This window comes from Capricornis sumatraensis, chromosome 1, assembly GCF_032405125.1.
Source record: "Capricornis sumatraensis isolate serow.1 chromosome 1, serow.2, whole genome shotgun sequence".
NCBI lineage: Eukaryota > Metazoa > Chordata > Mammalia > Artiodactyla > Bovidae > Capricornis > Capricornis sumatraensis.
Genome location: NC_091069.1, coordinates 135,781,602 through 135,798,743, shown reverse-complemented (window position 1 = coordinate 135,798,743; position 17,142 = coordinate 135,781,602). Strand labels below are relative to the sequence as shown.

General features: G+C 36.4%; 1 protein-coding gene across 1 annotated transcript in view; it reads left to right on the top strand.

Annotated features, from left to right (window-relative positions):
- The window catches only part of GBE1 (1,4-alpha-glucan branching enzyme 1), a 306,336-nt gene that overhangs the window by 225,941 nt on the left and 63,253 nt on the right, over window positions 1–17,142 (top strand). The window contains exon 12 of the mRNA XM_068972275.1: window positions 2,040–2,211. Coding sequence (XP_068828376.1) covers window positions 2,040–2,211 — 172 coding nt within the window. The remainder of the gene's footprint in view (window positions 1–2,039; window positions 2,212–17,142) is intronic.

Below are 17,142 nucleotides of genomic sequence, written 5' to 3'. Positions count from 1 at the left end.
GTATTCTCCAACAACACAATTCAAAAGCATCAGTTCTTCAGTGCTCAGCTTTCTTCCAACTATCCTTTCCATTCATGTCCAACTATCACTTCCGTTCATGTCTATGGAAAAACCATAGCTTTGACTAGATGATGGACCTTTGTTGGCAAAGTAATGTCTCTACTTTTTAATGTGCTGGCTAGGGTGGTCATAACTTTCCTTCCAAGGAGTAAGCGTCTTTTAATTTCATGGCTGCAATCACCATCTGCAGTGATTTTGGAGCCCCCCAAAATAAAGTCTCTTGTTGTTTTCATTGTTGTTTTCATTGTTTCCCCATCTATTTGCCATGAAGTGATGGGACCAGATGCCATGATCTTAGTTTTCTGAAAGTTGTAGTTTTAAGCCAGCTTTTTCACTCTCCTCTTTCACTTTCATCAAGAGGCTCTTTAGTTCTTCTTCGCTTTCTTCTATAAGGGTGGTGTCACCTGCATACCTGAGGTTATTGATATTTCTCCCGGTAATCTTGATCCCAGCTTGTGCTTCTTCCAGTCCAGCACTTCTCATGATGTACTCTGCATAGAAGTTAAACAAGCAGGGTGACAATATACAGCTTGATGTACTCCTTTCCCGATTTGGAACCAGTCTGTTGTTCCACGTCCAGTTCTAACTGTTGCTTCTTTGTCTGCATACAGATTTTTCAGGAGGCAGGTCAGGTGGTCTGTTATTACCATCTCTTTAAAAAATTTTCCACATTTTTTTGTGTGTCAAGTATATAACAATATGAAAATTAAAATACATTTTAAGCTTCTAGCCAATTGTAGCACATTTGGGTTCCAATTTATGTTTATTTTATATGAATGAATAAAAGAATAAGGAAGTGAGTGAAATAAACAAATTGAAGATGAAACTGATAGATTAATTTCATAATTTTTCTTCCAAGATGTACAGAAACAGTATGGAGGACTTATTTCATACTTTAAAGATCCATGTAATTCCACTTTGTATTAAAAATTGTCCGGAATATACAAAAAGATGTAAGTTACCTAATTCTTCCTAAAAGCAAACATACTCTGAATTTTAAACCTAATAAAAATTACAAATATGAACATATAAAAATAGTTTAGACTTTAAAATAGGTTTATAAAGAAAAATATTTTTCTAAAACTGAAAATAATTGTACAGTAATATGGTGAGGCGATTATGGTTTAATCTCTTTGTTTCTCTATATATTCTTCCTATCAATAAATAATCATTGGCATTAGTTAGCTATTTTTAACCATAAATCATTCCAATTAAGAGACCTTTTCTGCTGCTCAGGGTGTTTCTGAGTTACCTGCCCGATTTGTCAACTATTATATTTTCATATAAAACAAACTTGTTTTAGATTAGATTTCAAATATAATAAGAAAGCAAGTTCTACATTTTAAGAAAAAGTTGTCAGTTTGCTCCTGAAAGGAAAAAAGGTCCATTGTGATATATTTATGTACATGTTTTATGTACATAAATAAAAATGCATATACATATAAATGATTTCTAAGAAACTCTTCCATTCTTTTAAAACAATAAAGTCATGATATACAAGTCATTTTTAAAAACCATATTAGTATTCTAATAGTGTAATCTAAGATTATGGGATTGTATGAAATCATGTGTGTGAAACTTAAGAAAATTGTCAAGCATTACAGAATTTAAGGAATCTGTCATTCAATTTTTAAAAATCCATTGTTTAAATTCTTAAGAAAGGCTATTAGTATTTTAAACATTATAACATATATTATTCTAATTTCTCATGCTTAGTATTAGCACATATTCAGGTAGCTTATCATGAGTTTTTCACCAAGCTATTTTATAAATAAAAGAAACAGATATAGGAGCTTTCTCATGTATTTCACCAGTTTACCTTCAGCATAGATAGTGACTATTGGGAAATACATGGAATTAATACTAATTCACACACTTCTCCTGTACTGTTTTTATGAAATCACGTGTTACTCTAGCATAAATGACAACTCCCTAGTACCTATTCTTTGCATTTACATCAGTGACTTTTGTTTTATTAGGCACTCGTTGGGGATAAGACGTTGGCATTTTGGTTGATGGATGCTGAAATGTATACCAACATGAGTGTTCTGACCCCATTTACTCCCGTCATTGATCGTGGAATACAGCTTCATAAGATGATTCGACTCATTACTCACGCACTTGGTGGAGAAGGGTATCTCAATTTCATGGGTAAGTATGAATTGAACCTATATCCAATCTGTGTTTAAAATGTTAACCAATATTATATATGACACAAGTCATGTAGGATATTGTGCTGTAGCTGTTCAGGTTTAAAATAGAATATTATAATTTTATTTCTGTAAAACAGTGTCATGTGTAAACTGTAAAAATTAAATTAAGATTATTGTTATACTAATATATGTTGCCAAATTAACCTAATGGCTGGTATCTTATTTAATATTATTGTCAATAAGTGGGGTGAATTTTTTTTAAACAGAATTGTTACTCTGAATTTAATCATTCTGATTTATTTTATTATCATAGTGTTTGCACATTGAACATAGAAGATGTAATTATCATGTCATAACAACATACTGAGCTAATATTATTGGTCTTCTTTGAGGTAACTGTACACCAGTACATTTGTATTATAAATGTGCAAACCAAGGCCCAAGATATTGTGATGGACAAAATAGATACTTATTTAAAAAATAGGAAACATGACTATTCAAAAGTCATTGCTTTCTGAAGGATCTTGAATTATAAAATATACAATCAACTAGCATTGTTTTCTGTTCTGTTTGGTCAACCAAAAACATTTGAGTTTTAGGAAATTTTACCAGTTTTTAGGGTAGAGAGAGCTGGAAAGACTGGGGAATGCGTATGGGAGCCTGACTTAATTTTCTGTAATAAAAGCCTTAGAAAGTGAAAAGTGAAAGTCACTCAGTTGTGTCTGACTGTTTGTGACACCATGGACTATACAGTCCATGGAATTCTCCAGGCCAGAATATTAGGGTGGGTAGCCATTCCCTTCTCAAGGGGCTCTTCCCAACCCAGGAATCACTTCGGATTAATTCATTTCTACCTGAAAGTTTTTATTAAAAAAATCTGTGATCTGATTTCTAAAAGTCTCTATCATTTGCCATCTTGAGGCTAGGAAGCTAAATCCAATAAAGCACATACCAGATTTTCCCTGTACAACCTGTACCTTTCAGTGCATCCCTCTCCTCTCAACCTGTCAGGAAGTGACCCTCATGACCTTGAGATTGTACTTTGTCTTCCAGGCACCAACCTGGGCGTTCTGGGTGGACTTTGAAAGCATTGTATTCATAAGTAAAATCAGCCTCAGTTCCTTAAAGGCAGCTGGTCCTCCCAGACACAGTGACCATCATTCACAAGTACAGCCTTTCTGAGTAGAGAAACAAAATCAGTGATGACCTCTGAGTTCATGCTGTTGGTCCTATCATTAATTCTTGAAGCCCACTGCATCCAAGAATTCTATTAATCCAGACTTAGTTTACTGCTTTAGTCTGGAAGTTGTATAAGCATTGTCAGCTCAGAAGCCTGCACTGAAGAGTTGAGAATGTCAGTAGTTTGTAGTACCTGATAGAGTTTTTTTTCCTGAGACTGTCCTTCATTGAAGACAGTTCTAGCCCATAGCATGTAACATAGCATCTGAGTAAAACAAAACTATCTGCAGATAACGGAGACTTAATGTCCCTAGTTCAGAGAAGGCAATGGCAACCCACTCCAGTACTCTTGCCTGGGAAATCCCACGGACAGAGGAGCCTGGTAGGCTGCAGTCCATGGGGTCGCGAAGAGTCGGATACGACTGAGCGACTTCACTTTCACGCATTGGAGAAGGAAATGGCAACCCACTCCAGAGTTCTTGCCTGGAGAATCCCAGGGACGGGAGCCTGGTGGGCTGCCGTCTATGGGGTCACACAGAGTTGGACATGACTGACATGACTCAACAACAGCAGCAAATGTCCCTAGTTAATTGAATATTGATAACTTTCAGATAAAAAATGTCTGAAGAAAGTTCATAGTGAGAACTATTTCTTGAGTCTTGGTATTAATATTTTCCCTGAAGGTAAAAATGGATCATGGACAGCTAAGATCTTAACAAATCTCCAGTAATTTCATAACTTCTTTGAAATGTGTATATTAATATCATTTTAACTGTATATATTTGACCGAGGGCTGACTGAACTGCTTTTCTGTTTTGGAAACTCTTCTCATAGAACTTTCAATAGTAACCCAACTAAATAAACATAATTATCTAGTAGTGTGTCTCTTATACGAAGAAGGCAACGGCACCCCACTCCAGTACTCTTGCCTGGAAAATCCCATGGACAGAGGAGTCTGGTAGGCTGCAGTCCATGGAGTCGCTAGGAGTCAGATACGACTGAGTGACTTCACTGTCACTTTTCACTTTCATGCACTGGAGAAGGAGATGGCAACCCACTCCAGTGTTCTTGCCTGAAGAATCCCAGGGACGGGGGAGCCTGGTGGGCTGCCGTCTATGGGGTCGCACAGAGTCAGACACGACTGAAGCAACTTAGCAGCAGTCTCTCTTATAAGGTCTATAAATTGACCATATTTGTGGTATCAAATATAATTTTGAGATTATTTTTGATATAGGATTCAAAGATATATTTACATTTTCTTCCTACATTTGTCCTTCAAATGGTTTATAATGTTTAACTCCAACAAAATACTTTTTAAAAATTCCTTCTGGCTCAATATCATATCTAAATCTAGCATTTCTCTACTAACTTTGAAATCAGTAATGTCTAATATCCTTATGATTTCTGATTATTGATGTCTTATGAAATTTAGTATTTTCCCATGAGCTCTCATGACTTTAAATATTGTTTTTTCCACTTTCTGATCATGGCACTCTCCTGCCTCATGGCTTGCCTGCAGTGTCCTCCAGCTGACTTGCAGGCCTTGCATGAATGGTCTCCCATGGGTCTCCCCACTGATGGCCCTGCTCCAGCCAAGTAGACTTTCTTTCAGTTCATTAAATGCACCAACCTCCTTCCACTCTGAGCTCTGTATATTTTCCTGTTGTCCCCTCTTGGACTCATCCTACTCAAACACCCCCTGCTATACCTGATAAAATCTTTCATGTGCAAATCTTGTTTCCTTAGGAAAGCTTTTTCTAAAGCCTCAGACTTCACTAGTTTTACCTATTATACATTTTTATATTACCCTATTACTTACCTTTTGTGGCACATAAAAAATTATATTTAAAACATTATTAAATATGTGACTGCCTTGGTAAATTTAACAGAAAATTAGGTCTTATTCACTTAAGACTAGTAGCAATTAACACAGGATCTAGCACATCACAAGGCTTTCATGTTTTTCTGAAAAAAGATATTTTGTATATTTATATATATGTATATATAATTACCTTGTAATATTTTTAGCAGTGGTTCATTAGTTGCAATCACCACTTGTAGTTTTAAGCAAAGTTGTTTTTTTCAAGTGGCATGGAAGAAATAAATTTTTTAAATGATCAGTTAAAGAAATTTAAGACCAAGGAGCAGCAATCTGGTTGTTTACTCATGTTTTAGGCATTCTAAAACTTGTTAGTTTTCTGGAATTTTATTTTTATTTCCCTCTAGTAGAGAGAGAATGAATTAACAGAAGAAAGGAACAACACATTTTTGTATTTTTTCATTTAAATATGTTTACCTGAATTTGTCAGGCATTTAGATATGTGTTCTGCTTATCAAAAATCATTAAGATCAATGTAAACTTTTCACAAAGATACCAGTTTGGTGGATTTACTTTATTTTGTTTGTTTTTATCTTATATAGTCCTAATTTTGTGTTTCAAAAATTCTTTCACTCTGATAATGGCATTTGCAGCAACATAGGTGGACCTAGAGATTACCATACGGAGGGAAGGAAGTCAATATAGAGAAACACAAATATCATGTATCTCTTATTTGTGGATTCTAAAAACCAGGACAAATGAACTGACTCACAAAGAATAGAGTCATATATGGAAAATACAAAGTAAGAATGGGGAATAAATCGGGAGATTGATGTTGACATATACACGCTGCTATATATAAAACTCAAAACGGATAAGAATTCACTGTATAGCACAGGGAGCTCTAGCTGATATTCTATAATGGCCTGTATGGGTAAAGAATCTAAAAAAGAGTGAATATATGTATAACTGATTCACTTTGCTGTATAGCTGAAACTAACACAGTGCTGTAAATCAAAGACATTCCAATAAAAATTAATTGAAGATTTTTAAAAGCAAAACATGTATTCTTTCTCTCTCTCTAAAATACAATAAATATAAAGTTGTATTGTTGAGTCACTCAGTCATGTCCAGCTCTTTGTGACCCTGTGGCCTGCAGCACACCAGGCTTCCCTGTCCTTCACCATCTCCAGAGCTTATTTAAACTCATGTCCATTGAGTCAATGATACCATCCAACTGTTTCGTCCTCTGTCATCTCCTTCTGTTTCCTAAAAAAAAAAAGAAGAAGAAGAAGAAAGGAAAGAAAGAAATCCACTCTGGATGAAGCAGGGGAATTTTTTTTTTTTTTTTTTTGGCTTACTAGGTTATTTTAATTATGAATAGATAGGTTTATATTTCCTGTTATTCCAGCATATCATCATATGAAGGAATCAGGTATAAAATGGGGACCAAAAATAGCTGAATTATTGGCATGTTTTTGCATCCTAACAGTTTTCATTATAAATATTAGTAAAAGTAAATTTATTTAGACACAGCATGCTGTATTGTCTAAGACATTTTCTATGCATCATCTAAATTAATCTTCATAAAAGTTTTCTTTTTTTTTTTATTAAATACAGTCTTAGTTGCAAAGAAACCTGAGGTTAAAATTAAGGGAGTACTCAGATATCTAGGTACATATCCCAAGCCCCATTTTACTAACACTACAGCTTGAACAGGAAAAGCAACTCAGCTAACACTGTGCAACTAGAAAATGAGAGGAGCTGATTGTGTTTCTCTTCCATTTCCTTTTTGAGAAAATTAGAAAAAAATATAGTATTAGATCAGTATATAGATTAGCTATCAAAATGCAGTTAATAAATATGTTTCTGGGAAAAGGTAGAGCACTGTGATTAAGAAAATGATCTGGATGGGAACCCAGGCTTAGCTGTGTGAGCTGAGTAAGGGGCATCATAACTGTGTGCCTTTGTTTGCTCAGTAGTGGAATGGAGTAGTGCCCACCTCAGAAGACTGTTTTCAGGGTGAAAATGATTCAATACATACACAAGACAGCATATTATCAGGTACATAGCTCATAGTTAATGTTTATTTAGATTTAATTTAACTCTAGATTTACTATTGCTATTTTTATTATCACTAGCTATTCTATTAATGCTGATATTCCAGTTCCATCCAGGAGTGCCTCTTTAGGCTCTCATCTGATGGTACACAGTTTAATATAAAAGCATCATAAAATATTTAATTCATTTCCTCTAAAAATATCAGTAAAATTAGTAATTCTTTGTTAAAAATGAAATGACATTTCCTAGGTGGTATTGTGTGGTTCACAGGACTGGAAACAGTCAGTTTTCATTACAGTCCCAAAGGACAATACCAAAGAATGTTCAAACTACCTGACAATTGCACTTCTTTCACATACTAGCAAGGTTAAGCTCAAAATCCTACAAGCTAGGCTTCAGCAGTACGTGAACTGAGAGCTTCCAGATGTACAAACTAGATTTAGAAAAGGCAAAGGAACCAGAGATCAAATTGCCAACATTCAGTGGATCATAGAGAAAGCAAAGGAATTAAAGGAAAACTTCTACCTCACTGACTATGCTAAAACATTTGGCTGTGTGGATCACAACAAATTGAAAAATCCTTAAGGAGTTGGGAGTTTGAGGCCACCTTACTTATCTCCTAGGAAACTTGTATGTGGGTCAAGAAGCAACAGTTAGAACCGGACATAGAACAACGTACTGGTTCAAAATTGGGAGAGGATTACACAAGGCTATATATTGTCACCGTGCTTATTGAACTTCTATATAGAGTACATCATGCAAAATGCTGGGCTGGGTGAATCACAAGCTGGAATCAAGATTGCTGGGAGAAATATCAATAATCTCAGATATACAGATAATACCTCTCTTATGGCAGAAAGTAAAGAGGAACTAAAGAGCGTCTTGATAAGGATGAAATAAAAGAGTGAAAAAGCTGTCTTGAAACTCAACATTAAAAAAACTAAGATCGTGGTATCCAGTCCCATCACTTCATGACAAATAGAAGGGGAAAAGTGGAAGAAGTGACAGATTTTATTTTCCTGGGCTCCAGAATCACTGCAGATAGTGACTGTAGCTATGAAATTAAAAGATGTCTGCTCCTTGAAAGGAAAACTATGACAAACCTAGGCAGCGCATTAAAAAGCAGAGACATCACTTTGCCATCTAGTCATGGATGTCCAATAGTCACGTACAGATGTTAAAGCTGGACCTTAAAGAAGTCTGAGTGCCGAAGAATTGATGCTTTCAAACTCTGCTGCTGGAGAAGGCTCTTGAGAGTCCCTTGGACTTCAGGGAGATCAAACCAGTCAATCCTAGAGGAAATCAACTCTGTATATTCATTGGAAGGACTGATGCTGAAGCTGAAGCTCCAGTACTTTGGCCACTTGATGCAAAGGATCAGTTCTTTGGAAAAGATTCTGATACTGGGAATGATTGAGGGCAGGAGGACACGGGGAGACAGAGGATGAGATGGTTAGATTGCATCACAGACTCAATAGATATGGATTTGAGCAAACTCCAGGAGATAGTGGAAGATAAAGGAGCTTGATGTGCTGCAGTCCATGGGGTCGCAAAGAGTCAGACATGACTTAGCACAACCAGAACAACCACAGTTATGTGGTTAATTATATAGCAATTAAGCTGTTTCTGTAGTCAGTCTCACTAAGACTTAATATTGTTTGTTCGTTTTTAATTCATGGTGATGTCTTTTGAATGTTGGTGCAAAAACATCTTACTTTGCTTTCATGTATGAAGGTTTGATGGTTGCCTAGATATTCCAATTTCTAGGATAAGCCAATATGATGTTAATCAGTTAACATTTATTATATGGTTTCTATGTATGAGTGTGAGTGTGAGCATTAGATAAAACTTAATATGTTTTTCTTAGAAGCCTGTGCTCAGATTTATTTCACACAGAAGTAAGGGTGAGGCAAGGGAGCAAGAGAGAGACAGAGGAGACACAGAGAGAGGCAGAAACAGTGTGAGAGAAAGGGGTAGAGAAAGCAGATTGATATAAGGCAAGTTCTGTTTAGAACGTTAGTGAATTTGAGATGTATATCAATTTAAACTATATATTTCGTATATTCATAACACATTCTAAAATGTGTTCTAACACAATTTATTGCATTCTTTCATGCTTCAGACATTTATATGTGTCTACTATATGCCAAGTATTGTTAAGTGGTAGATATTCCTAGGTGACAAAGACTTCTTGCCATCAGGGTCTCAAAACCCAAAAGGAGTCCAGACAAGTAAGCAGACCAGCATGTCTGTCCTAGTACATTCACTCACTACAGTGATAGAGATAAGCAGAGAATGTCATGTGAATATATAGGAAATTGGATTAACAAATTGCATTCTTGTTAGAATTTATGAGCTGCATCAGCCAGACAAACTTAGAAGAATAGAAAGACGCAAAAAAGCCATACCACAAACTTAGGAAAAGTCCAAGGAGTAGGACTGATTTGACAGAGTAAGATTAAAGTCAGTTGGGAATATTAAACTTCAAGTAAATGAAGAAACTGGGGCCCGAGGAAATCAATTTAGAGATCATTCATTGACTGGCAAGTTTAATGAAAAAATGTGGTTTCAATCACTTTAAAACATCATAAAACTCTTCAGTAAGAAAGGCCTGGTATTGATTGATGGTTTAATAGCTTTATGTTTTTTTTTTTAATCTATTTATAATATAACTAAAAGGAGACAGATGAGAAAAATAATATGTGGTTATTGATAATCTGTGTGGATATATCTATGCTATTTGTAAAATCAGTGGTTATTTAATGTTTAATTTTTGCTTAAAAATAAATATAGAATGAAAAACATCGGCTTTACACATAGGGTTACCTCAGTAAATATATGTTGCAGGCATACCTTATTTTATTGTGCTTCACAGATATTATGTTTTTCACAAAATGAAGATTTGTGGCAACCTTGCACTGAGCAAGTCTATGAACACTGTTTTTCCAAGAGCATTTGCTCATTTCCTGTATCTGTCCCATTTTGGTAAATATTGGAATATTTCAAACATTTTCATTGTTATTATATTTGTTATGGTAATCTGTGACCAGTGCCCCTTTTTTTTTAATTGAACTATAATTGATTTACAATGTTAGTTTCAGGTATACAACATAGTGATTCAAGATTTTTACATATTCTATTCCTTTAAAAGTTCTTACAAAATAATGGCCATATTTCCCTGTGCTGTACAATGTCCTTGTAGCTTATTTATTTTATACATAGTAGTTTTTTATCTGCCACCCTTATTTTGCTCCTACCCCTCCTTTCCCCACTGGTAATCACTAATTTGTGAGTCTGTTTCTGTTTTTTGATATTCATTTGTTGATCCATTTTTTCAATTCCATACATAAGTGATAACATAGCGTATTTGTCTTTCTTTTTCTGACGTTTCACTAGGTATAATCCCTTCTGGGTCCATCCACATTGTTGTGAGTGGCAGAATTTCATTATGTTTGAGTAATATTCCATTGTGCCTGTATGTGTTTGTAACTACATATATATTTTTTATATCACATCTTCTTTATCCATTCATCTGTTGATGTACACTAAGGTTGTTTCCATACCTTGGCTATTATAAATAATGCTGCTATGAACACCACAGTGCATGTATCGTTTCAAATTAGTATTTTCATTTTCTTTAGATATATTCCCAGGATATAGCTGGATTGTATGATAGTTCTATTTTTAATTTTCTGAGGAACATCCATACTGTTTTCCATACCCACAATGTATTGGGGTTCCCTTTTCTTCATATCTTCACCACCATTAGTTATTTGTAGACTTTTTGATGATAGCCATTCTGGCAGGTATTTGGTGATATCTCACTGTGGATTTGATTTGCTTTGATGTTACTACTACAACTTGCTGAAGGTTCAGATGGTGGTAAACATTTTTTAGCAATACAGTATTTTTTAAATTAGGATATATACATTGTATTTAGAAATACTGCTGTTGGTGTAGCCTGTAGTATAGTGTAAATTAACTTTGGTGTGCGCTGAGAAGCTGAACAATTTGTGTCACTTACTCTACTGCCATATTCACCTTATTGAGGTGGTCTGGAACTGAACCCACAGTATCTCCTAGGTATGCCTATACTTCTTTGTCAATAAACTGCTAAAGAAGTTCAAAGAAGAAAATGAGGATAATGATATATTTTGTCCCATTTTCTGGTGGTTCTCTAGTTATCTTAAAAGTGTGGTGGTTCTCTAGTTATCTTAGATGTGCTACATTTTTCTAACCCAGTCAACTGAGATGGAGGGAGTAGCACATGGCCCAGTCATGTGACTGGTCAGGAATTGCTGTAGAGAGGTATGGCCAGGCAGGCAGATGGGTTACTATGTCCAGGAATTGCGTACTAGGGAAGAAAAAAAAAAAAAACACCAATCCTGATCAGTTCAGTTCAGTTCAGTCGCTCAGTCGTGTCTGACTCTTTGTGACCCCATGTATCGCACCACACCAGGCCTCCCTGTCCCTCACCAATTCCCGGAGTTCACTCAGACTCACGTCTATCGAGTTTGTGATGCCATCCAGCCATCTCATCCTCTGTTGTCCCCTTCTCCTCCTGCCCCCAATCCCTCCCAGCATCAGAGTCTTCCAGTGAGTCAACTCTTCGCATGAGGTGGCCAAAGTACTGGAGTTTCAGCTTTAGCATCAGTCCTTTCAAAGACATCCCAGGGTTGATCTCCTTCAGAATGGACTGGCTGGATCTCCTTGCAGTCTAAGGGACTCTCAAGAGTCTTCTCCAACACCACAGTTCAAAAGCATCAATTCTTCGGCGCTCAGCCTTCTTCACAGTCCAACTCTCACATCCATACATGACCACAGGAAAAACCATAGCCTTGACTGTTGACAGACCTTAGTCGGCAAAGTAATGTCTCTGCTTTTGAATATGCTGTCTAGGTTGGTCATAAGTTTTCTTCCAAGAAGTAAGCGTCTTTTAATTTCATGGCTGTGATCACCATCTGCAGTGATTTTGGAGCCCCAAAAAATAAAGTCTGACACTGTTTCCACTGTTTCCCCATCTATTTCCCATGAAGTGATGGGACCGGATGCCATGACCTTCATTTTCTGAATATTGAGCTTTAAGCCAACTTTTTTGCTCTCCTCTTTCACTTTCATTAAGAGGCTTTTTAAGCTCCTCTTCACTTTCTGCCATAAGAGTGGTGTCATCTGCATGTCTGAGATTATTGATATTTCCCCCGGCAATCTTGATTCCAGCTTGTGTTTCTTCCAGTCCAGTGTTTCTCATGATGTACTCTGCATAGAAGTTAAATAAGCAGGGTGACAATATACAGTCTTGACGTACTCCTTTTCCTATTTGGAACCAGTCTGTTGTTCCATGTCCAGTTCTAACTGTTGCTTCCTGACCTGCATATAGATTTCTCAAGAGGCAGGTTAGGTGGTCTGGTATTCCCATCTCTTTCAGAATTTTCCAGAGTTTATTGTGAAATAAACTGATACTGCAGTATTAATTACATGTACGGTTGACCCTTGAACAGTTCAGTTCAGTCGCTCAGTCATGTCTGACACTTTGTGACCCCATGAACCGCAACATGCCAGGCCTCCCTGTCCATCACCATCTCCTGAATTCTCTCAAACTCATGTCCATTGAGTCTGTGATGCCATCAAGCCATCTCATCCTCTGTCATCCCCTTCTCCCCCTGCCCTCAATCCCTCCCAGCATCAGAGTCTTTTCCAGTGAGTCAGCTCTTTGCATGAGGTGTCCAAATTATTGGAGTTTCAGCTTTAGCATCAGTCCTTCCAAAACCACCCAGGACTGATCTCCTTTAGGATGGACTGGTTGGATCTCCTTGCAGTCCAAGGGACTCTCAAGAGTCTTCTCCAACACCACAGTTCAAAAGCATCAATTCTTTGGCGCTCAGCTTTCTTCACAGTCCAACTCTCACATCCATACATGACCACTGGAAAAACCATAGCCTTGACTAGACTGACCTTTGTTGGCAAAGTAATGTCTCTGCTTTTGAATATGCTATCTAGGTTGGTCATAACTTTCCTTCCAAGGAGTAAGCATCTTTTAATTTCATGGCTGCAGTCACCATCTTCAGTGATTTTGGAGCCCCCCAAAATAAAGTGTGACACTGTTTCCACTGTTTCCCCATCTATTTCTCATGAAGTGATGGGACCAGATACCATGATCTTAGTTTTCTGAATATGATACTACACAGTAAGTGGTTGGTTGAATTTATGGATAAGGAGAGACCATGGATAAGGAGGGTAAGTTATTAGTGGATAAATTGAGTTATTGTTCAAGAATTAAGTGTAGTACCAAAATAATGCAAATATTATGTAATCATTTTTTATATTTGAATTTCAATAATGATATGTATTAAAGTACTGCCATCATTAAGTTAGTTCCAAGTAGGTTTCTGTGAAAAATAATTTTCTGGCTCTTCAGAAAGCTCTTTGTAATCCTCTCCTAGACTGGGCAGTGGTGAGGAGAAAGTTACATTGAACAGCTAACTCCAAATATTTTCATTTTCATGTAATCAGATTTCTTATGTAATAATGAAGAAAATGTTTTTAAACAACTTTTTTTTTTTTTTTTTTAGTAAATACTGTAATCTTATTATTAAGAGCTTGCTGCTAGTTTTGTTTCAAAGGAAGCTGTTTTGGTTTTCCCTTCTGATTTAACTCCATGTTCTTGAGTTTCATCATGTATAGATAGAGATTCATATGCAGAATGATCTGAATCACACTCAGTTCTGTCATGTTCATATTCCACTCTTTCAGAAAGCCTTTGAACTAAAATAAGAATCTTTCTTGCAACAGAAGCTTTGCTTTCTCAGTTTTCCTTTTCTTTTTCCTCTTGGGGATTCTATGTTATAGTAGAACATTTTCTAATGAGTACACCTTCATTCTATTTTAAATTTTAATGCTGCATATAACTCTCAGGGCATATCTCAAAACATAAATGATTCAAATTTCTTATTTAAAAAATACTGAACTAGCAGAATTAAATCAACAAAACTAGCAATATTTCTCTACTGTAATATGGCATTGTAGTCTAGAAAACTGGAAAACCATGTTGTAATCATAAAACACATATTCCCCATCACATCAGCTGTTAATGCATAAAACTGAAATGTTCAAAAGTAATCTGGAATCAGTGAACTCATTGATTTGTTCACACATTTATTTTTTCATTCATTCAGTTAAATTCATTGTTTCCATGTCAGTTTCTAGGTATAAATACAGGTTGGTTGTAAGCAGAGTTGTGTGAAAACAAAGAAGTTATCCTTGATAACTTTTGTATTATCAGTGAGGTCTTTGAGAGTGGAAAGAATAAGAGAAAAAAGGAGTTTGAGAAAAAAGTAGAACTATTAAACAGACATCTTCAAACTGTAGTAGGATATCTGGTTTATACTTAATGCTCACTGATATTTGTAATCAAGATTATAAATCAAATCAGCTTCTTGGTTGTGTGACTTTTTTCTTTTTTTCTAGAAGACCATGGTTGACCAAGGGTTGAAATTTTGTCAGTTATCTGTCAAAAATAGGGAAAAGTTTTGAAACCGTTAAAAAAGAGCTGATATAATAGAGAACCAATAAATCAGTGGATCTCTGGAATGACCTGGAAAGTTTCAAAAAATACTATATATTGAATTGGTTTAATCTATAGCCTAGGATTTGGAAATTTTTAAAGATTCCTTCACATGGGTATAACTATGCCAAAGCCTTTGACTGTGTGGATCACAATAAACTGTGGAAAATTCTGAAAGAGATGGGAGTACCAGACCACCTGACCTGCCTCTTGAGAAAGCTGTATGCAAGTCAGGAAGCAACAGTTAGAACTCAACATGGAACAACAGACTGGTTGCAAATAGGAAAATGAGTACGTCAAGGCTGTATATTGTCACTCTGCTTATTTAACTTATATGCAGAGTACATCATGAGAAACACTGGACTGGATGAAGCACAAGCTGGAATCAAGATTGCTGGGAGAAATATCAATAACCTCAGATGTGCAGATGACACCACCCTTATGGCAGAAAGTGAAGAAGAACTAAAGAGCGTCTTGATGAAAGTGAGAGAGGAGAGTGAAAAAGCTGGCTTAAAGCTCAACATTCAGAAAACTAAGATTATGGCATCTGGTCCCATCACTTCATAGCAAATAGGTGGGAAAACAGTGGAAACAGTGTCAGACTTTATTTTTCTGGGCTCCAAAATCACTGCAGACGGTGATTGCAGCCATGAAATTAAAAGACGCTTACTCCTTTGAAGGAAAATTATGATCAACATAGACAGAATATTCAAAAACAGAGACATTACTTTGCCAACAAAGGTCCGTCTAGCCAAGGTTATGGTTTTTCCAGTATGTATGGTTGTGAGAGTTGGATTATAAAGAAAGCTGAGCGCCAAAGAATTGATGCTTTTGAACTGTGGTGTTGGAGAAGACTCTTGAGAGTCCCTTGGATTGCAAGGAGATCCAACCAGTCCATTCTAAAGGAGATCAATCCTGGGTGTTCTTTGGAAGGACTGATGTTGAAGCTGAAACTCCAGTACTTTGGCCACCTGATAGAAAGAGCTGACTCATTGGAAAAGGCCCTGATGCTGGGAAAGATTGAGGGCAGGAGGAGAAGGAGACAACAGAGGCTTTGATGGTTGGATGGCATCATTGACTTGTTGGATATGGGTTTGGGTGAACTCCGGGAGTTTGTGATGGACTGGGAGGCCTGGCGTGCTGTGGTTCATGGGGTCGCACAGAGTCGGACTGAGCGACTGAACTGAACTGAACTGAAAGATTCCTTAATGATAAGAAGTAAAGAGAGAATTTCCAAGAGGAAAGTTCTCTGATTCTAGAACAGAAAGCATAGAAGGCGCAGTACAAGAAGGTAGAAAGTAAAGAAGGGAAGTTGGGACAGGTCGGGGCCATGTGGTGAGTCCAACTGTCAGTGAAGTGCCAATGAAGAACCAGGAGGCTGGCCTTGGACTTCCCATGCAAACATGGCAAACAGGAATGGGGCTGCTCCTGGAGTTTTCCTGGTTGGTATTGAGAAGCTTTCGCAAACAGATTTTTATCAACAGATAAAATTTAAATGAGAAAGCCTTTCTACTTTTCTTATATTGTTTTCTCTATTTATAAACCAACTAAAGTCATGACCATGGAGGTAACTATTTTTTATTAATAGTGTGGTCATCTGATAACATGTACAAATGTTTTTATTACTTTCGTGTTTAGGAATCTCATTACCATGTTGTTATTCTAGTTTCTGTAATGAGTGGTACCTGCAGAGATTGAGGCATAATTACAAACTGGCAATTTTCTCTCTCAGCAGTATTATAAATTTTCCATTACTAAATTTGAAGGATTTTCTCAATATGATTATATTGTATTTTGACATTTGAAATTCTGTGGGACATTCTTTAATGAATATGTTACATTCTCCCTAAAGCCATGGGGAGAGTTGGATGGATTTTGTGTCAGTCTGCATTTAGTGATAGCTACATTATACTTCAGTGTAAAATGTGTGATCCTACTTCAAATCTTCCATCTGTGATTGTTTAGTGTCAAACTTATAAATTCTTCTTTCTTTCTGATAGATAGGAATACAATAAAAATTTAAATGTCTTCCTGCTAAGTGCTGGAATTGAAGCAGTTATAAGAGGACAAAATACACTCTACTGAACAGTAGGAGTGCTAATTTTTGGCATTTTCTCTTAGCTTGTTGAAACAAGTTTGCTGAATGTAACACCGCTAGAAGTCTATAAAACTGAGCTGTGAAAAACTGCAAAATTCTCAATATGAGCAGTTCTAAATGGCTTGCACTCCTGTTAAAATGCTCAAGGACGCAAATATAATCTATTTTTAAATGGCATAGACTTAAAAGTAATGGGCCTGACTTGATTCAC